The 23269-nt window shown below is 42.5% G+C and overlaps 1 protein-coding gene across 3 annotated transcripts in view; it reads left to right on the top strand.

Moving 5' to 3' along the window:
- Positions 1-23269, top strand: part of LOC137310786 (receptor-type tyrosine-protein phosphatase mu-like) — a 797377-nt gene that overhangs the window by 573458 nt on the left and 200650 nt on the right. For 2 of the 3 annotated variants that reach the window (XM_067978407.1, XM_067978404.1), the window contains exon 14: positions 709-844. In XM_067978407.1, the coding sequence (XP_067834508.1) occupies positions 709-844 (136 nt within the window). Of the gene's footprint in view, positions 1-708; positions 845-10805; positions 10836-23269 lie in introns of all 3 variants that reach the window. The other variant, XM_067978408.1, reaches the window with a different exon arrangement.

Raw genomic sequence — 23269 nt, 5'->3', positions numbered from 1 at the left:
AAAAAAAACAATAGAGATGGAATGCATGGTAAATGAGCTTATCTCACTCCTTCAGATACTGGAGCAACAACTGGAAGAATTATTGCTTTTTAATGGAAAATATTTGAGGGTTAAGCCCTGGCTAATCAGCAGTGGATGGAGATTTTATTTTCTGGGGCAAGTTATATTCAGGTATAGAATTGGCAGTTAATATGGAGCTGTTGAAGGTTCACTGCTGTTTGTGGGTTGATAACAATTTCATGAAAAAAAAGCCCTTGCAAGGCATTGTATATTTTGCCTTACGGTTTACCATGGTGCTATTGTTCACAATAAAATATAGCCCAAAGAAAGAAGCATTAAAAAAATTATGTTTTTTCTTTGTTTAAGATTCAACGGTCTCGAAATTATGTTGTTTACGGATCAGCGTCTGAACATTTAATCCATTCGTATTAAATTCCTGTGTCTGCTATTTTAATGGAGATACTAACTCATTTGAAATAAATGAGTCAGTGCTTCTGTTAAAGTAGCGCACAAAACAAATTGAATATGAACACATTAGAGCGTTCACACGCTAATCTTCATACAGTGTAATTTCAAGGCCAAGATATCTCTCTTGTGTCTTTGAAGGATAATGCCCAAGAGAGATTTTTTTTTACAGGTGAGCGTGGAGATAAATGAGGACTTCTTGTTTCTTTAATTTTCCTCCTGTATGAATTTGTTGCCTTTCAGGAGGTGCAACTCGAAAGCCGAGCGCAGAAGAGCCGGAGAAACAGACAGACCACACTGTGAAAATCGCCGGGGTTATTGCTGGAATTCTTCTGTTTGTCATCATTTTCCTCGGCATTGTTTTGATCTTGAAGAAAAGGTAAGTGAGGCAAAAGGCAAGAAATAATGGTGCAAACATAGCAAGATGATCACTTAACAATAACCCTGCCTTTGTGCAGTTCTGAGGCCCATGGCATCACAGTTTTGGATTCATTGATAGTATTTTTATTTAATGGGCCCATGTATTAAAAGGTAAACACATTTATTCCTCATAGAAAATAAATTTATGCATCATCAAGGCCACTGGTTTTCCATTTTCACAGAAAAATGGACAAAATCACAGAATGCACTCCCCAAAATGTTGATAAAAACCGTGGGATCCCATGCAATAAGAAAAGAATTTGACTTATTCAGTCACACTAAACCAGGGGGCATATTCAGTGTAAAATAAATGTTATTGACATATGAATGCCTTTTTTTTAAAGGAAGGGCTTTACTGTCATTTGTGAAGTTTATTATCTCTGAATAAGTCCATGGGAGTTGAAAATGTGGTCCCTGCACAGCTCCTCAAGCACTGCATGGAGCTTGCACTGATATGGGCTGACCGCACGTGATAATGCAAGGTCAGTTTAATTAAATATTTCTGTGGCGCTCCTGATGCACAGTGGATGACGCCCTGGGAGCACCATGTAGGTCAGGAGCCCCAATGTCAGGCACCCAAGTGCTTCGGGCACCTGCCCACCGCATTATGAGCCACATAATGTAATGTGGCCTTCATATATACACTTTTTATATACGTTGTGATCCATACATGGTTTATATCACTGCAGAAAACAGCTTTGTTCTACCACCCCATGAAGTGCATATTTAGTGCATAAAGTGGATTTTACTGTCATCACCACACTGCATCTAGTGGCCATGAGGATTCACAATGTAGCACTCGGCCTCAGCAGTAACATAATTATAACTCAGCACAGACCAGTCATTGAAGTAGGGACTTTCCTGGTCTGGATGGTCCAGTATAAGTCGGCTGCATATTTACCCAATTAGTTTTCACAAAAGCTAACCTAAAACATTTTTAAAGAAGAGGAAGAATGATGAGACTCCCTCTTTAGCTCTTCTTTTTGAGAATTCACAAAGCATATAGGATGCTATTCTAATTGGAAATGATGACATGCTACACATATTACCATGGCAATGCAGCTCAGCTAAAACTTACCTCAATTAATAGGTCTGCATTTTACAGGAAATGTCTGCGAGTTGTAGAAATAACCATAATGATACAGCAATACCTAAAGTATGAATAAAGATGCATGGGAAAGATGTGTGAGGTAAATGTTTTATGAATGGCTGTGCCTGATTGTGTCCTGGGCACATTCAGAGATTGGAGTGCTTCTTATGAAAAATCCATTCATAGCCCCAGGCAAGTTGCATGTGGTGGTGAAAATACCAAGGCTTTTCGATGTAGTCTATGAATTATACCACATATGGTTTCCAAATGGGTTTCAAATATAACACAATGAACATCATATAACAGACACTGTCTCTGAGTATCATAACCTCAAGGCACCACCATCCAGTCAGGTCCCAATGTATACATTGTTCTCTTCAGCGATTTAATGTATCACTTTCAATCCTTCATAATTTGTAGATTAAACATGAGTGGCGAGCTGTAAAGACAAACATATAGAGGATCCAGCTAGTTTGAGCTATAGTGTGTAGCGCTCTGCATATTATAAAGTATTAAAGAGCTCCCTAGCTCCTCTCTGAGGTAAAACTCAGCTTGTTTGCTGAAGCAACCTAGAAAGTGACATGTAGGAATGTGTCCTTAGCTTAGATTCTGATTTGTCATACATGACAACGAAAGAGTAATCAAAGGGAAACCTTTAAAAGGGTTCTCAAATATTTTAGACCCTTTGGACTAGGTTCTCCTTGCCAAGGCTGAATACAATTTATTTTTTCATTGAAAAAATTAAGCCTAAGACTTCATGGTGCAGGACACTACCAAGGTTGATAAGAATAGTAAATAAGATGAACAAAGCCAAGTTGTAGTAGTTAGATGTCGGAAGCCCACAGATCGAGACCTTGTGCATCTGTAGCTGAGGTTTACCTGGTGTTGGCTAGGGTCTGCGGTAACCTGAGACGTCGGCTGCTGATATATACAGGCAGGAATGACTTTTGAACTAAAGTAACCTGAGGGCCCCCATGTCTCTCTCTTTCGTTGGTTTAGGCTTTCTCGCTTTTGCCTGTGTCTTCTCCTCATTGGCTCTGTCCCAAGGACTTAGGTAGCATTACCTCATTACTCCTTTTCTAAATAAGGACTTGTGTCTTATCACATCTCCTTTGTCTTTCACAAAACTTGGTTAATTCAAACCGGTTCCAGGCAGCTGAGGCCCCTGGTGTAAACTGCATGCCTATATCTAACCAGACATATAAGCTATATGTATATGATCTAACGGCGTGAATATAGTGAATTGAGAGTTAAGGGAGAATTGACTTTTCTCCTCTGTGTACTAAGCCAGTAACCGTAACCGGTGACCTCCGGTCAACACTGGGCTATGTCATTAAGTGCCTCTATTATTTATTCTATTCCCTTTTCACAAGCGGTACAGTTTACCTAAAAAGAGGACAAGCGGATTGAGACTTATCTTACCAAAATACAGCATGTTATTTTCTGACACACAGCAGCGAACTAAAGTGGATCTGAAAGGTTCACGACTAAATACTGCTAATCTGTCCAGCCAAAACACATTTCCTTGCCACTTTCAGCACACTGGCAGGGCAAGAATTTTTTTTAGGTAGGAAAATCGGGTGGAAGCCGCTCCCTCCATTAAAATGGATTCTCCCCAGTTCTCTCACACTTTTTGAGTCTTCGTGCGATCCGTTCACCGAGTCCCGACTGACCTAAATTGACTACGTCGAAAGTAAGGCCCAGCGACGCTGCAGGCTCTAATGCACTATGGGTAGGGTTGCCAACCCTCCAGGATTGCCATGGAGTCTCCAGGAATGAAAGACTAATCTCCAGGACACTGCTGTGAGCAACCCGGGAGAAAAATCAAAGGGGCATTAAAAAATTTCTTTGAACACTTTTGTTCACTGGTTATAAAAAATATTGGACATGGGAGAAAAGGCTGTTTGACTGGCACCCAATCGGGTATTGAAAACTCTGTTCTCTTTCCAATTGGTGTGGGAAGGCCGGGCACTGCGAGTATCGGCATGTTGGGTGACCAATGGCAGGAGTGTGGGGTGGGGCGGTTGGAGGCAGGAAGTCATGTGATGACACCTCTAGGATTATGCCCAACCAGAGTTGGCAACCCTAACTATGGGTAACTTAGACTGAGATTTATGAGGCGCAGCTGCTTCCAAGTTCAACTGATACAGGTGAAAGTGCGGAGTTCCTGACACAGAAGAGTCTGGAGATTTCTAATACAGATTTCAGCAGCTGGGAAATGCTTTTTAGAGCATTTCTTTGTGTTGCCATTCTGCCCACAGCCACATGGACTTGCTTCTGACAGGGTGACAGATTTTCAGCCGCCTCCATCTACAGTGAGGGCATCTAAAGACTAGGTTTGGCCTTCCCTGTGGGGGCATATGCATTATCATGGAGGAGGATCAGGAGCAGAGGATGGAGCAAAGGAGAGTTTTGCAGCAATTAAGAAGGATGAACCCCACCAGATAGTGCTCCCCCGCCCCCATAGAATATATAGGAAGCACAGATCATATGAAGACTTTACTGAGAAGTTGTGCAAAAGAAGAGTGCGCTTCACCAAAGAGGCAAGAGGGCAGTTCTAGAACCAATTGCACGGCAACCTGAAGCCAGGCTCATCTGCCTGCACTGCTCTCTCTGTGGCTATAAAGGTGACCACTGCACTCCAATGTTACAGCACAGATTCATTACAAGTGATCTCCGCAATATCAGCCAGGCAGCATTACTGGCATGTATTTGTCATATCACTGATGCCCTTGACAGGAGAGCTGGCAAATTTTGGCACCACAGCAGGACAGCAGCAAGATAGGGCCATCCAGCTTCATGGGGTTGCTGGCTTTCAAGGACGTTGATCTGTGTCCCACAGAACACCCCCTCAACTATCTCAACAGGAAGAGCTTCCACTCTCTCAATGTACAGATTGTGTGTCACAACATGCGGAGGATCCTACTTGTCAACATCCAAAATGCTGGAAGTTGCTATGATGCCTTCATCCTTTGAAATTCTGCCTCCCTGACCTCGGCAGGGAAGAAAATCACAACAGATGGCTTCTGGGTGCCCAAGCCTACTCCCTGTCACCACGGATTATGACCCCAGTTATAGTCGCTCAAACAGCACATGCCACTACAAGAGTGGCCATCAAGAGGACCGTCGGGACGTGAGGGGTTTAAAGGTGGGATGCCTCATCTGGTGGCCTGTCTCTGACAGGCATTGTGTGCCAAATTCTCCTGCAAGAAAATAGAGTTGTGAGGAGAAGGCTACCAAGTGGCATGGGAGAGCTGAAGTAAGAGATATGGACATTTGAGTCTGTTAAGGGGTCTTAAGGTTGTGCATGTAAGTGATTGCTGTTAGAAGAGCTGAGTAGTAGAAATCTGGAACTCCCCATAGAGCTGTGGATGCTGGCTCAACTGAAATTTTCAAGACCGAGATTTGTAGATTTTTGTTAGGTAAGGGTATCAAGGGATACAGGTCAGATGCGGATAGATGGAGCTGAGATACAGATCAGCCATGATTTGATTAAATGGTGGAACAGGCTTGAGGAGCTGAATAGCTTATTCCTATTTCGATGTTCTTGTGGATAGCCATAGTGCAAAAGCTTGAGTTAGAGCCCCTCACCCGCCCCGCCGCCTAACCAGTGTACATTGTGAAGGGTTAGTTGTACAAGTGTCGCTTTAAGAGCATCAAGAGTGTGCTGGTGCCTAGAGTGAGCCAGGAAGAAAAGAAAGAGTGTCCAGTGTGTTATCTTGCTTTTCCTGGTGAGATTGTTGAACTTCTTTCGGCCCCGGGAGTGAGAGAGTTCGCACTCAATACCAGCGCAGTCTCACTCCAGGTGGTACGAGTGATATTCCTAGCTGATTTGCTGGCTGATGTGCCTCTTAACTTACGTTTCCTCCAGGAGGGCTAAGTGGGTACAGTTCTGTGTTCTTCGCCTGCTATGTATCATACCTTGCTGACTTGTTTGGCTATTTGGTGCAGATGGTCCTGCTGTAGACAGAAAAGTGTGATGAAAAGATTGACGAGACATTCAGTGAAGTTATTGGAGAGTCAAGTGAGTGAACCAGGCATTGTTTCTTCCTTACATTGTTGTCTGATGCTGAAGTGTGCAAGCAAATTGTATTTTTAATGGCTGCACTCTATCTAATTACACCTGTTTTACATGGTATTCACGCCAAGACCTACACCAATGTGTGTGCAAATAATAAATAAATAAATATGACTTTGGAAATCCTTGTATAAATATCTCGCCAGGTCACCAGCAAACACAAAATCTTTTTTCATTGGTATGATAGCTTTCCATGTGGAAATTTGGGGCCATAATGGTAGAATGATACAGCACAGATAGAGGCCATTTGGCCCACCATGCCTGTGCTGGCTCTTTGAAAGAATTATCTTTATTATATGTGTGTATGACTGTTGTGCTGTAATGATGTGAATTATAGAATCACTGGAGTGAAAATATTGGCCGTTTTGAAGTTCCACTCGTTTGCGAGCTCTGTCAATCTCTCTGTGCACCCCCTCCCTCCCTCCACAGTCAGAGATTTTCTGTTATCGTTTACATTGAACACACAGGTTAAAAATTAGAAAAAAGACAGAGTGAAGCAATATAATCCCAGCTTTTATTTTATTCATGGAAAAACTTTTAAAAAAAATATACTTCCAGACTGGTTGCTAGAATTTTCTGCAGTAATTTTTCAATTTGGTTTTCATGATATTTTGAGCTATCAAATTCTGATACGATTCCTGATTAATCATTGAGGTGATCCATCTTGTTTTTCATTAACATTGAACATCAACCTGACTACAAGAGGACAAATTGACATATTAGAAACAAGAAACTAAATCACAGTAATAAGAACTGAGTTGTCATTGGATGATGGACTGGCAGCACAGAGTGGTACAGCACAGGCTAAACCTCTGTGACCTTCCACATAACAAGTGCCCAATGGCATCAGTAGATGACACCAAACGGAGCTCAGACCCTTCCCTGTCAATGGCTAGCTCCAGGGCTGTACTGCCAGAGGTGGTGGGGAAGAATCCCAATTTGTAGTCTTAGCTAGGGAATGGGATGTAAATGTAAAGGTGGGCGATACAATAAAGAATTGAGATTACTCCTGAAATAATCACAGTAAGAAATTGAACAAAACAATTCCAGATGTGTGTGTCCCGGAATCTAGATCACAGTTATTCAATTTTATTTGTGATGTTCGTAAGTTAGACAATCATTGAATAGAAGCCATAATCTCAGTGCCGGCAATGTATTTAGATTGGAAGGAGGTTTCTACCTAATACAAAAGTTCACAAGAAGCTGGTAGCACTCCATTTCTTCTAAAACTCCATGTCCTCTGCATAATGTTCAGTGGCATGAAGTGCTAAAATAAGAAAGTGAAACATCTAGGACAGAATAAGATTATTTTTCACAAATTGCTTACAAAAAACATTTTTCATGCCATTGGCCATCGCAAGACACGGGATATACTGTAAGTTCTGATAGCAACTGTCATAGGAACAGGAATAGGCCATTTAGCCCTTCAAGCATGTACCAGCATTCAATTAGATCATGGCTGATGTGTATCTTAACTCTATCTACACACTTTGGTTTCATATCTCTTAATGCCCTTGCCTAACAAAAGCCTGTCAATCTCAGTTTTGAAATTTTCAATTGATTTAGCCTCAACAGCTTTTTGGGGGAGAGAGTTCAAAATTTCCACTACCTTTTGTGTGAAGAATTGCTTCCTGACATCACCCCTGAACTTCCTTGCTCTAACTTTAAGGTTCTGCCCCCTTGTTCTGGACTCCTCCACCAGGGGAAATAGTTTCTCTCCATCTACTCTTTCAACTCCTTTAATCATCTTAAACATCTCAATTAGATCACCTCTTATTCTTCTATATTCAAGGGAAGACAAAGAACTGTCTTTCAAGCTCCTGCGTAATGGAGCACAAGCAGGCCCCAGGAGGGGATGCAACCGAGGGTGGTGGGTGAGGGGGGGTGGATGGGATGGGGGGTGGAATACAGGCAATTAGTACAATGGCACCTTTCTGGCTCACCTACTGGAAAAAAAATGGCTGCCTTGCCCATCCCCAGTGATTGGGGTTTGTGATCTGTTTTAGCTGTTTGATGGCCACTTCTTACATTTCATTGATATGATAATCCTGTCCATGAAAGACATTGGCAATGAAGACTGCGAAAACGGACAGATCCAATGTTTACTATAAACACGGGGTGCTGGGGTGGATGAATTTCTGCAGGGGTTCTCCCAATCAGCATGGTCACCATTTATAGAAACAATTTGGACTCGGGAATCGGAAGTACAATTTCAAAATTTGCGGACAACACCAAATTGAGGGGTATAGTTAATACCAAGGAGGACTGCGACAAAATACAGGAAGACATTAATAAACTTGCAGAATGTGCGTATAATTGGCAAATGAATTTCAACATAGATAAGTGCGAGGTATTACATTTTGCTAGGAAGAAAAAGGAGGCCACATACTGCTTGGAAAATAAGAGCCTAAATGGGGTAGAGGAGCAGTGGGATCTGGGATCTGGGGGCTGGGGGCTGGGGTGGGGGGTACAGATACACAAATCATTAAAAGTAGCAATGCAGGTTAATAAGGCCATAAAAACAGCAAACAAAGCTATATGGTTCATTTCTAGAGGGATTGAATTGAAAAGCAGGGGAGTTATATTAAACTTGTATAGAACCTTGGTTAGTACTGTGAACAGTTTAGTCTCCATATTATAAAAAGGATGTAGAGGCACTGGAGAATGTGCAAAAAAGATTTACTCGGATGATACCAAAACTGAAAGGTTATACCTGTCAGGAAAGATTGAACAGGCTGGGGCTCTTTTCTTTAGAAAAGAGAAGACTGAGGGGTGACCTGATAGAGGTCTTTAAGATTATGAAAGGGTTTGATAGGGTAATCGTAGAGAAGATGTTTCCACTTGCAGGGGAGACCAGAACTAGAACCACAAAAATAAGATAGTCACTAATCTTAGAATCATAGAAAGGTTACAGCATGGAAGGTGGCCATTCGGCCCATCGAGTCTGCGCCGGCTCTATGCAAGAGCAATCCTGCTAGTCTCACTCCCCCGCCCTATCCCCGCAGCCCTCCAAATTTTTACCTTTCAAGTGCTGATTCAGTTCCCTTTTGAAGGCCATGATTGAATCTGCCTCCACCACCACTCTTTACCTTAAGAGTGGTTAGAACATGGAACTCGCTACCACAAGGAGTGGTTGAGGCGACTTGCAGAGATGCATTTAAAGGGAAGCTAGATAAACACGAGAGAGAAAGGAATATAAGGGTACGTTGATGGGGTTAGATGAAGAAAGGCGGGAGGAGGCTCGTGTCGAGCATATATACTGGCATGGACCTGTTGGGCCGAATGGCCTGTTTCTGTCTTGTACATTCTATGTAATCTGCCGCAGCTTCAGCAGAAAAGCTGCGGAGAAACAAGGTTTATGCTATTGATCTGTCGTTTCTGTGGCTCTTGAGCTGAAGTTACAGTGGATGATCGGGAAAACCCCCATTGAACTTCGCACCCAGATTTTTTTATTAAAAAGTTAGATGGCTGAAATTTATGCCCATGTTATTAAATTCACCAGGACTTACGTTGCTGCTGCCACTGACAGCTCAGGTTGCTGGACATTTAGCGCCCTCCTAGCCCAACCATTAGGAAGTTCAAAGACACCTCTATGTGATTGCTTTCTCCCTCACACTCCTCGAGAAGGGACCACAATTTCCACCTGGTGCCTCCCGCTCAGATCTGGAACTGCAGAGCAGGAAATCACACCAACATCCTCCTTCTTCACAGTGTTAAGCACTAATGCTCGCTGCCCAGTGCCACCTCGCTGCCTGAATTGGTGGTAGAGGCAGGGACCTTCAACTCTTAAAAAGTACCTGGACCTGCACCTAAAGTGCTGTAAGCTGCAGGGCTACGGACCGGGTGCTGGAAGGTGAGATTAGAATGGGCGCCTGGTTGTTCTTCGAGCTGGCGATGGGCCGAATGGCCCCATTCTGTGCTGTATCTTTTCTATGGTTCTACCTCCAGGTTTCATAAATTTGAAAAGAATTTTCCCATATTGATTCCTTCTACTTTAATATTTCTTGGAAATACTGGTGACAATAAAATAATCTGCTGTTATAAATAGGGTTATAATCTAAAGCTGTCTTGTGCCAAGTATTGACACGCTAACTTCGCAGAAACTAATTGGACTTCCCAAACTCATCCATCTCAGGCACGGAATAAATGAAGCCATTTTAATGCCTTTACAATGATTGCTTTTAAATGGGCTCTGTTTAAATTCGGATTCTGCAAGACTGGCATTCATGAGCTGGCTCCCAGCATTTATGCTACTATTTCCAGCTCCCTTACTCCATCAGCATACCGTAGAAAACTGAGTCTCGGGGGTCTGTGGCTGGGATAAGGGAACGGATTTAGTTGCGTAAAGGCTGGTTGTCGGCTCGTAATCATTGGTCCCCGGGAATCCAAATTAAAACTGCGCCAAAAGGAACAATGACTCAATGTTTGCACCATCCACTGTGCAACCATCAAGGAAGAATGTGTAAGATATTAATACTCCATAACTTTTCAGGGCAATGGAAGTTATATGTTGTTTTGATTCTCCAATCATTTTATGTGTCTCCTGCTCCGGTGCCATTAAATGTACCACCATATATGATGCATTGCTTTTCCACTAGCTTCACTTAAGCTTCAACCGCCTCAGCTTTTAATATTTTTTATTGGGGAGGGAGTTAATTTAGATTTTCTTTTGATCCATTAATATTTGCTTTTCTTTTCCTTCCATTCCATCCTTTCCCACTGCCTAAATCCTTCAACCACCCCACCTGGCAGAAGAAGCTCTCAGTCCTACACTTATTACCTGTAAGTAACTGCTTTGAAAATGAACTGCTCCATGCTTTTATCCATTCTTTTCCATGCACAAAATTTGTGTTATTCGTGTATTTTTTGCAGGCACCTCAGATTATAAATCACTGGTTAGGCCCCAGCTGGAGTATTGTGTCCAATTCTGGGCGCCACACTTTAGGGAGGATGTCAAGGCCTTAGAGAGGGTGCAGAGGAGATTTACTAGAATGGTGCCAGGGATGTGGGACTTCAGTTATGTGGAGAGACTAGAGAAAACTGGGGTTGTTCTCCATAGAGCAGAGAGGTGTTCAAAATCAGAAAGGATTTTGATAGAGTAAATAAGGAGAAACTGTTTCCAGTGGCAACCAGAGGATACAGATTTAAAGTAATTGGCAAAAGAACCAGAGGCAAGATGAGGAGACATTTTTTTACGCAGCGAGTTGAGATGATCTGGAATGAAAGGGCGGTGGACGCAGATTCGATAATAACTTTCAAAAGGGAATTGGATAAATACTTGAAGGGGAAACATTTGCAGGCCTATGGGGAATGAGCAGGAGAGTGGGACTAATTGGATAGCTCTTTCAAAGAGCTGGCACAGGCACGGTGGGCCAAATGGCCTCCTTCTGTGCTGTATCACTCTATGATTCTAGCAGGTATTCCAGATATGCCTCAGAGATTTGCTATCTGTTATTTGTTTTAATCCACTTCTAAGATTAGAATACAGACACACAAACTGTACTGGAATGTTTTAACCGAATAATTTCAAAAATTCTGCAGAGCAAGTTGCATTAATTAAAGATGTCACTGAATTTACATGGCTTTAAAGGAGAGACAAAGTTTCCCCTATGGTTTAGAATGTAAACGTTCCATTGTCAAACTGAGCCACATTGATCAAGAAGTTTCATGGTTCGATCCCTGTTTTGAGCTGGTTTCATTGACCTCATTCATTGGCTTCAGAATCCCTGGACTACACAGTGTTACTAATCCTGATAATTATCCAGTGACTCCTGCTGGAAAGAAGTCCCTGTTTGGACAGTGGTTGAGAATAGGATGGGATTCAGCTGCGATGACCACAAAGTCTAATGGCCTATTGTCAAGACTCACACTTGGACAAGATACTGCAGAGTTGTTCCATGCAGCTGTATCTCAGCGTGAGTCAAATAAAGAAAACTGGAAAACAAAAGAAAAACTCAGTTTTCGTTACAGGAAGGACAAAACCCAAGGTTAGGACTTTGAACCCAAGGCCTTTCCATGTGTGACAGAGAAAGGGTCTCACCATGTAAACAATGTCTCATAGTTCTAATTTTAGTTCATGAATATGAGGAGGTTGTCATCACGCTGAGACAGTTATGTGCTGTGTAACTGCATCCCCATAATACAGGAAAAAAATGAAGTATTAAGCAAGAGAAAGAAAGGACAGCAATTGCAAATGGTTTAATAAATATTCACTGCATTGTCACTACCTTAAACATGAATTATTAAACAGGCCTTCCTGATTTAGACTATTCTCTGTGCAATATAGAGGTTTAGGAAAATGTTACTAAGATTGTAAAGGACAGCATGTATTGCTAAAGCAGAGAATTAAACAGTCACAGATTGAGCCCGAAAAATCTAGCTTTAGAATCATAGAAATTTACGGCACAGAAAGAGGCCATTCGGCCCATCATGTCAATGCTGGTCAAGAAAGAACTATCCAGCCTAATCCCACTTTCCAGCGCTTGGTCTGTAGCCTTGTAGGTTATGGCACTTCAAGTGCATATCCAAGTACTTTTTAAATGCGATGAGGTTTCTGCCTCTATCACTTTCAGGCAGTGAGTTCCAGACCCTCACCACCCTCTGGGTGAAAAAATTTCTCCTCAACTTCCCTCTAATCCTTCTATCAATTACTTTAAATCTATGCCCCCTGGCTATTGACCCCTCTGCTAAGGGAAATAGGTCCTTCCTATTCACTCTATCTAGGCCCCTCATAATTTTATACATCTCAATTAAATCATCCCTCAACCTCCTCTGTTCCAAAGAAAACAAACTCCAGCCTATCCAATCTTTCCTCATAGCTAAAATTGTCCAGTCCTGGCAACTTCTTCGTAAATCTCCTCTGTACCCTCTCTAGTGCAATCACATCTTTCCTGTAATGCGGTGACCAGAACTGTACACAGTACTCAAGCTGTGGCCCAGCTGGTGTTTTATACAGTTCTAGCATAACCTCCCTGCTCTTATATTCTATGCCTCAGCTAATAAAGGAAAGTAATCCTTATGCCTTTTTAACTACCTTATCTACCTGCCCTGCTACCTACAGGGATCTGTGTTTTTAAATGATGAGAAATTATTAAAAGTTGGTGTTCAGAGGGATTTGGGTGTCCTTGTACACGAATCACAGAAAGTTAACATGCAGGTACAGCAAGCAATTTGGAAGGCAAATGGTATGTTGGCTTTTATTGCAAGGGGTTTGGAGTACAAGCGTAAGGAAGTCTTACTGCAATTGTACAGGGTTTTGGTGAGACCTCACCTGAAGTACTATGTACATTTTTGGTCTCCTTATCTGAGGAAGGATATACTTGCCTTAGAGGCAGTGCAATGAAGGTTCACTAGATTGATTCCTGGGATGAGAGGGTTGTCCTATTCGGAGTAGAATCAAACTTCAAGTATATGCAAATAAAAAAACACCAGTGAGCAAATTGTGAGTGACCAACCTGGATGGTGGGGCTCCTGTAAGTTTTTTGGTAGTGATGTGAAGTAATGACAGTAGAATGGGAGCATACACTGGCTGGGAAACAGTTTACTGCTGAGTCACAGTTTCATTTGTCTTCAGTAGGAATAAAGAGCAATCAGATTTTTTGTAATATTTTTTGTTGCTTTCTTTGGAAAGAAAATTTAAGGTAACGCTTTTTAAAAAGTTGGCAGTGCACTTGATATATCATCAGATACCCCGACTCCCACAGTGCGATCTTTTGCCAGCAGTGAATATACCACGCAACAGTTACGTTTTCAATGCAGCTAAAAATTCTCCACTGACACTACACTGTCACTTTATGCTACTAGTCTGATGCATGTGAATGTAAATTATAGTTCAAGAGACTGGAAGAAGCGAATAAAGGTGTTTTGTTTCTTAAGGTAACTTTTAGATTTATTTACTGTATTGTGCATGTTATTGATGGCTTACTAACCAGTGCAATGAATCCCCAAGGTTTATCATGGAAGGGCATGATTACATACAGTACTTGTCACCTTCACCCAAAATACTGTACCAGTCAGCAATGTACAGTGTTACCAGACAGGACTTGGGCTGCAAATAGAATCTGCTGAAATTGGTTTGAATGTCGAATTGATAGCCAAGTAAGATTAGTCATTTTGCGACTTAAATTATAAATTGTATTCTCAAACAAAATGGCACAATATTGCACAAACATCTGCACTGTTAGCACTCTGGTGCCTTCAAACTACTGGGGGCAGATTGTCTTCATTGACTGGGTGGTAACCTGGCCGAGCGGATTGCCAGCCCTTTATAGATCCCACCTGATTTTCATTCCATTGAAATCAATGGATTGAAAATCAGGCAGGGACCACAATGGACAGGTGATCCACTCCACCAGATGACCACCCAGGTGGTGAAGGTGAAAATTACCCCGTGATGTTTTAGATGTGTACCATTGAGAGTAGAAGATTAAGGGGTGATCTAATTGAGGTGTTTACGATGATTAAAGGATTTGATAGGGTAGATAGAGAGAAACTATTTCCTCTGGTGGGGGGAGTCCAGAGCAAAGGGGCATGACCTTAAAATTAGAGCTCGGCCGTTCTGGGGTGATGTCAGGAAGCAATTCTTCATACAAAGGGTAGTGGAAATCTGGAACTCTCTCCCCCAAAAAGCTGTTGAGGCTGGGGGTCAATTGAAAATGTCAAAACTGAGATTGATAAATTTTTGTTAGGCAAGGGTATTAAGGGTTATGGAACCAAGGCAGACAGATTGAGTAAAGATACAGATCAGCCATGATCTAATTGAATGGCGGAACAGACTCGAGGGGCTGAATGGCCTACTCCAGTTCCTAAGTTCTATTTATCAATGCAGTTTTTTTTTCATTTTTTACTAACCATAGTTGCATCAATTGCATGTTAGTTCCACCATGATGAAAACAATGCTTGATTCTTTTTGGAATTCCTCCTTACCAGTCCCCCTTTTAACTGGCTGCCAGTAGCTGCCTCTAATTTCACTTGCCCCCTCTCGTGAGATATCACAGTCTTTGCTTAGCACCTCCCTGCTCAATGTAACTCCAACTGGGGACTGACTGGAGTGCTACTTGACGCTGAATCCTTTTCCATCTCCATGTTCTGAACAAATAGCATTTAGTGCTATTGTGTTACTGATACCACTGCTGTTTGAATCTCGCAGTACAATAGTACTTTGATTCAAGTCATATTGTTTGAAACAGAAGGTTTAGTTATCATCTTCAAAATGTCGCTATCTCGATGCCTTTGAATTAAATGTTTTGTGATCTGCTCTCTGCATCTCAGCTTAACAGCACCTAATTTTCATTTTAAATAGTTCATCTGTTCTGTCTTTTTTCTGTCCTTCACAACATTTGTTATTTTTAACATGAAATACGTTCCATTAATATATTCATATTGGTCAGGTTCAAAGTGCAACCATCACACAGTTGTCAAGGATTAATGTTAACAGGGCAATGCTCCTTAATTAGGCACTATTTGATGGCAAAATGACTAATTGTAGCCTAGGTATTATTGGTGATATTAGTGTTGGAAAGCTTAACATCTTTGAACGTTGTTTTGGGGTAGAAATTGGTCCTCGTTGCATCTGTTTCCCAGGTGGAAAGTGAGGATAAAAAGAACCAATTTCGGGCACCACGTCCCACTCTCGATCTGCGCCATCGTTACGAAGCACAACCATATTGGTAAAGGTGGCATTTCAGGAGTACAGGTTGCCCGCCTAAAACCGATGTTAGGCTCCTTGCAAATGTTAATGAGGGGCCGAACTCCTGTTTTAGGACCCCACAGCCAAATTGGTCTGTGTCGGGCCTGGTATGCACTCCTGCCAAGCTGCAAGAGCTATTAATGAGCTTACCAACTTGTACAGCCTTTAATTAATATACATTTCCATCAACAAACAAAATTTCCAAGTTTTCGTATTAAGAAAAATTGTTACGCCTCAAAAGTGATTCGGGAGAGATTTTTTAACTGAGTGTATACATCCAGAAGTGATCATTGACTAAAAAAAATCCATTCTCTAGAAACAATCTGTTTTCTATGCTAACCACAATTTTTGTTTGCCTCTGATGTCTCTCACATGATAACAACTATTTCTGTTCACGTGTGCTGCTTTTGTTTTTCTGTGAAGCATTCGTAGAAGGAAAGAACTAGAATGGACTTAATAGAACCTTTCACGACTGCAGGATGTCCCAAAGCGTTTTACAGCCAGTGAAGTACTTTTGAAGCGTAATCACTGTTGTAATGTGGGAAACGCGGCAGCCAATTTGCGCACAGCAAGGTCCCACAAACAGTAATGTGATAATGACCAGATAATCTGTTTTAGTGATGTTGGTTGAGGGATAAATATTGGCCAGTTCGCTGGGGAGAACTTCCCTGTTCTCCTTCGAAATAATGCTGTGCGATCTTTTACATCCGCCTGAGGGGGCAGACGGAGCCTCGGTTTAACGTCTCATCTGAAAGACGGTACCTCCGACAGTGCAGCACTCCCTCAATACTGCACTGAAGTGTCAGCCTAGATTATGTGCCCAAGTCTCTGGAGTGGGACTCGAACCACAACCATCTGACTCAGAGCCGAGAGTGCTACCACTGAGCTGACAGCTGACACCACAGAAAATCACAATTGCAATATACTTAATCATGTTATTGTGAAATGTGTAATGTTTTTTATTTTTTTAAATTTTGTTTAAACCCTTATTTTTGACATGAAGAATTACAGTTACTAGGGAAAAAATGACAGCTGGAAAGATTGTTAAATGAAGGTTGACAAGGCTACGGACCAAATGCTGGAATATGGGATTAGATGAGACTGGGCTTGATGGCCGGCGCGGACACGATGGGCCGAAGGGCCTCTATCCGTGCTGTATAACTCTATGACTCTATGACTCTAAGTGTGTTCCACTGCACCGCCTAGTGGCCACAGCAAGGAACTATTGGAGCCACAGGCTGTCACATTAATGGGGAAAATCCTATTACAAGCGTGACAGGGCGGGCATCACCAGATGCGGACACAATTAATATGGGAAAACTCATCGACACTGTTGACATGGGACCTTTGACTGGAAAGGTGACAGGTCATACGAGGGCCGATTTTAACTTGAGGCGCACAATAGGTGAGCAGTGGGTGGAGTGCGCACAGTGCCCGTCTTGTTGCCATCGTGAGGCCAGAGCCATTTTGAGGCTCGGACCTCATTTACAAGCAGCCAGTGAGCTGTGGGCACCCCAATGCAGCTCGCTGGTTGTGGGAGGGCGGGAAATCAGCCAGATCCCACACTGAGCCAGCCAACAGTGGGGAGCAGGGAAGGACGATCCTGGGGTGGTGGAGGGGGGGCGGTGGGGGTGGGGGTGGAGGCACGGTGGGAGCCCCGGTGGGCCAACAGCAGGTCAGACAATTTTTTGTGGGACCAGGAGGCGCTCCACAAAAGGCACCAGCACCACTAACAGAGCTGGCAGTGTTCAAGCCCCATGGGAAAGCCAGAGGATTTTAGTTTTTTTTGCAGGTAATGGGGTAGGATTTTATCTGGACGTCTTCTGACGAAGGATGACTAGTTCATCAATTAATGTATGTGTTCCAGAAGCACGTTGGCGGTCTTCACGTCTATTTAAAGCTTCCGTCCCCTGTGAATGAGTTTGTCTTGTTGTACCACCGCTCGGATGGCAGTGCTCCCCAAGCAGCAATGCCGGTGCCCCTGCAGTCTGACTTGGTTGGATCTGATAAGAGGGTGGCACTGTGATGCCAAGCAGTAGGGGAAAATAAGCATTGGTATGAAGAATGTGTTTGTATGGGAACAGGAGGAGTGAGCTGATATGATCAGGGAGAGGGGGCATTCCTACTCATTGGTAGTGATACAGTTGTTAGTGGCTTAGAAGGAGCTGAGGTAACTGACTTCAGGAGGTGTCAAGGAGGCTTGTGATTATTTCCCCTCATCTGCCTCCAAGGGGGATGCGGGAGGTGGAGGGGGTTTTGGGGGGGACACAATACTGAACATGGCCTCCATCATTAAATGTAAAAGACTAACAGCATTCTACAACAAGCCCTGAGGTGGCAAGAACCAAAATTTTATTCAAAAAGCCAAAAAATAAAGACCTTTCTTGCCAACTCCCGTCTGTCCCCTAAGATAACAACAACAACTCACATTTATATAGCGTCTTTAACATAGTAAAACGTCCCAAGGCGCTTCACAGAATCGTTATCAAACAAAATTTTGACACTGAACCACATAAGGAGATAATAGGACAGCTGAGGTAGGTTTCAGGAGCGTCTTAAAGGAGGAGAGCGTGGTAGAGAGGCGGAGAGGTTTAGCGAGGGAATTCCAGAGCTTAGGGCTTAGGCAGCTGAAGGCACGCCACCAATGGTGGAGCGATTAAAATCGGGAACGCGTTTTGTTGTTGCTGATGATTCTCTTCTCGGAGTTTCAGCTTCAACTGTGCAATCAGTGCGGTTTCCATTCCATTGAAATCAATGGGATGAAAGTCAGGCAGGTTCTATAATGGGCAGGTGGGCAATGCGCCTCACCAGATCACTGCCCGTGCGGTGAAGGTGAAGGTTTACTCCAGTCGCTTCTCTGAGCCAGCTTTCCCTTCAGCGCCACAAATATTTGCAGCTTAGGCAGTAACACACATAAAAACAACAGGAGCAAAACGATGGTAAAATTAATGTTCAATATTTGAAACTGATTAATTTTTTTTTAAATAAAGGTGATGAAGTGACTGCGCTCCCTTAATAATTAACATTGCTATCCTGACTGAAATGTCATTTGATCTGGGTATTCATTCTTTCTAACAGCTTTTTATTGAGTATAGATTGTGATTAAAACTATTGATGTCAAAAGCTTAATATCATCCATTATTTTTGTCCATGTGCTTGTACTTCTATTTGAGATATAGTAGAGACTTTGTTTCCCAGTTCTATAGATGCAGTATTTGGATTGCAGAATATTTGCTTGTAAAGCCTTGAGATTTTAGCCAGGACTGTTGTCAGTCTTTCAGTATAGGCTTCATAAATCCCCCAGAATTTCATGACACTCATTTTCAAATCTAGCCCTGTTGTAAAACATAAAATGATGAGCTACAGGTGTCAGAGTGACAAATTATTCGTCTACCCCACCCTGTTATCCACTGTACGATCCAAGACAAGCTAGCTAGGTAATTTATGGTGCTGTGAAAGAGCAGTTATAATTGGATTGAGCTTTTAGTTTTCAGGATGGTCTGATGCAGTATTGAACCGTTGCCTTTAGTCTTTCAGAGTTAAGACCATCAGAAATGATAGAAAGACTTTTTTTTGTATACAGCTACAGCCTGGATTAATATACCTGCAGAATTCCTCAAATGGGAAGGGTATTTATCTGGATGAATGGTTGGTTACATTCAAAAGCATTTTACTCCTTATATTAACCTGCACATGAAGGGATTTAAAGGGTATTCAATCCTAAATGTTTTTGAAATGATAAACAATAGTTTATTCACTAACCGAATTCTCTACCCATGTTCTGAAATTTATTGTGGAGAAATCCAGCTTGTAATGATACATCAAGTTACATCGAAACCACAGCACAGAAACAGGCCATTCGGCCCAACTGGTCTATGCCGGCGTTTTTGCTCCACACAAGCCTCCTCCCTCCTTACTTCATCTAACCCTATTGGCATACACTTCTATTCCTTTCTCCCTCATGAGCTTATCTAGCTTCCCCTTAAATGCATCTATGCGATTCGCCTCAACTACTCCTTGTGGTAGCACATTCCACATTCTAACCACAGTTTGGGTAAAGAAATTTCTCCTGAATTCCCTATTGGATTTATTAGCAACTATTTTATGTTCAAGACCTCTAGTTTTGGACTCCCCCACAACTGGAAACATTTTCTCTACATCTACCCTATTAGACCCTTTCATTATCTTAAGAACCTCTATCGGGTTTTCTTTTATGGAAGAAAGAGCCCCAGCCTGTTCAGCTTTTATTTCTCAAACAAGACAGGAGACATTTGGCATGCTCTCTCCTTACCTATTGACATTATTGTGGCCAGTATTCCCATCAAAATCAATCCTAATACTTCTACTTTTGCCTCCCCTGCCCCCCTAATCTCCTCCTTTCATTGACTTTCAAATACTATTCCAAATTTTAGCATTAAAGATTGAGGACTTGCTACCTTACCTTGTTCAGTCAGATTAATCATATAATCATAGAAAATTTTGGCACAGAAGGAGGCCATTCGGCCCATCGGGTCCATGCCGGATGAAACAGAGCACTTCGTCTGCAGCCCTTTAGGTTACAGCACATAAAGTGCACATCCAAGTACTTTATAAATGAGTTGAGGGTTTCTGCCTCTACCACCCTTCCAGACAGTGAGTTCCAGACCCCCACCCACCTCTGGGTGAAAACATTTCTCCTCAGCTCCCCTCTAACCCTTCTACCAATTACTTTAAATCTATGCCCTCTGGTTATTGACCCCTCTGCTAAGGGAAATAGGTCCTCCCTATCCACTCTATCTAAGCCCCTCATAATTTTATACACCTCAATTAAATCTCCCCTCTGCCTCCTCTATTCCAAAGAAAACAACACCAGCCTATCCAATCTTTCCGCATAGCTGAAATTCTCCAGTCCTGGCAACATCCTCGTAAATCTCCTCTGTACCCTCTCTAGTGCAATCACATCTTTCCTGTAATGTGGTGACCAGAACTGTACGCAGTACTCAAGCTGTGCCTAACTAGTGTTTTATACAGTTCGAGCATAACCTCCATGCTCTTATATTCTATGCCTTGGCTAATAAAGGAAAGTATCCCATGTGCCTTTTTAACTTATCTACCTGTCCTGCAGAGATCTGTGGACATGCACTCCAAGGTCCCTTTGTTCCACTACACCTCTTAGTATCCTCCCATTTATTGTGTATTCCCTTGCCTTGTTTGCCCTCCCCAAATGCATTACCTCACACTTCTCTGGATTGAATTCCATTTGCCACTTTTCTGCCCACTTGACCAGTCCATTGTTATCTCCCTGCAATCTACAGCTTTCCTCCTCACTATCATGGCCAATTTTTGTATCATCTGCAAACTTCTTAATCATGCCCCTTACATTTAAGTCTAAATCATTAATATATACTACAAAAAGCAAGGGACCTAGCACTGAACCCTGTGGAACCCCACTGGAAACAGCCTTCCAGTCACAAAAACATCCGTCCACCATTCCCTTTTGCTTCCTGCCACTGAGCCAATTTTGGATCCAACTAGCCACTTCACTTGGATCTCATGGGCTTTTACTTTCCTGACCAGTCTGCCATGTGATACCTTGTCAAAAGCCTTGCTAAAATCCATGTCGACTACATCAAACGCTATACCCTCATCAACCCTCCTCGTTACCTCCTCAAAAAATTCAATCAAGTTCGTCAGTTAAACGTGTATGTTAAGGAATGGGATTTAGGGGAGGAACCTAAGTACCAAATGAACAAGCCTCAAGTGAGAATAAAGAGTCAGAGCAAACTTCCAGCAAAAGTAGAAAATGCTTTGTTGATTAATTTCTTCATAAAAGAGGCATATCTTGTTAGGAAAGGATAGAAGGTTATAGGGAAAAGTATAGACAGAAGGGGACAAAGACTCCAACAAGCAGAATATTCTTGGGCTGCTGGAAGCATTGAAATGTCACCTGTAGAAAATAAATAACCAGGGTCAAATACTGGAAATGTAATATGGGTATTGTGGAGTTTTGTTCAAGTGTCTTTGAGGACCAGATAGAAATTTCAGAAATTACCTTCAGCAGATTAAATAAGTGATGTAGAGTCCATGAGAAGATACATTAGTATTATCTCTTGATGTTGAGGAATTACTTAATTGGCTTGAGTGGCAATCTATGTGCGCCATAGTTTGGCTTCATGTTTGTAGAAGCTTGGGCCAGAAATGTCCTTGGAGCTGCTCCTGGTCCAGTGCCCTAACTTCACCATCTGTAAACGGGGCTTCTGCCGCACTTCCAGCGACGTTATGGTGGTGGAGCGGGAGTGGTTCCAAGGAAATTCGCGGCCCTGATCTAATAACCGTTATGGATTAAGAACATTAATTGCTCTCCATTTTCTCACCTGTGAGGGACTGTATAGTGATCGCCTTCTGTTGCCCTCCCCCTTGCAATTAGTGTTAGTGGCTAAGCTCCTGACAGTGCCACTCTGAAGCAACCCAAATATCAATTGACTTGACATCAGCGAAAGTCTCTGTAATACTGGGCTTATGGGTTTGGGTAGGTATATATGGGGCAGGATTTTAATATGCCGGCAGGAAGAGTCCAAGGGTCAGGGCGGAGGCGTGATTTGTGGGTGCGAAACCCGGAAGGGAAGTAGGTGGCAGATCAGGTCGCTAATGAGATCAATCAAAGCCTCTTCCAGGTTTCGTGCTGCAGGAAACAGGAGCTGCACATCCAAGACGGGGGTGGGGGGGGGGAGTGGGAGAAAGAGAGAGAGAGAGAGCTCATCAGCAGTTAGGATAGAGATGGGGGGGTGGGGGGGAACAAAGATCAGAGGGGAGACATCAGGATCAGAGTGGAGATGTAGGAGATCGGGGGGAGACATCGGACACGTGTGGGGTAGTGGGGGGGGGTTTCCAGGCAACATTGTTTTTAAGGTATGTTTATTTACTTTTTTTACAATGGGAAATGTACTTTAATTTAATTTATTTAGTTTATTTTTCACTGATCCGGCCCTTCCCACTTAGTTTCACCAGGTGTGAAACGGAAGCTGTGGGAAAGCGGCCCAGGTAATGTTAAAAATGTTTTAATTGTCCAATGCACAAAAAATAAAGTACCTTAAGGTACATTTGCCCCTTTAATCATCAGCCCGCTGGATTTAGGTGGGGGGTGGGACTTCCTGGTGACTGATGTGCGCACGCACACAGATTTGCCTGAGTCTCATTCAAAAATGTGTGGGTTGCAGCTGGGATGTCTGCCCGCTCCCAAAAGCAGCGATTTTGATTGCCCCGCCCCCACCCCACCTGTTTTTTCCTTTTAAAATCCTGCCCATGGTGACTGCAGAAAACTACATTAATAAACATATTACAAAAAGGCAATCTCAGATGAAACACATTATCCTGATTACTGGGTCACAAGCTATGTTCTAATCAAATGCTTTGAAAAATGCACACTGTGCATTTGAATTTCAATGCATTTGTGAATTTAAGTGCATTTGTGAATTTCAGTGCATTTAATGCATTTTTTGATTGTACATGAAATAAAACTGCATTTTTTTTTAAACCCTTGAGTTACTAT

Source organism: Heptranchias perlo, chromosome 3 (genome assembly GCF_035084215.1).
Source record: "Heptranchias perlo isolate sHepPer1 chromosome 3, sHepPer1.hap1, whole genome shotgun sequence".
Lineage (NCBI taxonomy): Eukaryota > Metazoa > Chordata > Chondrichthyes > Hexanchiformes > Hexanchidae > Heptranchias > Heptranchias perlo.
Note: the sequence above shows the minus strand (reverse complement) of the source record. Positions and strands in the feature narration are given on the sequence as shown.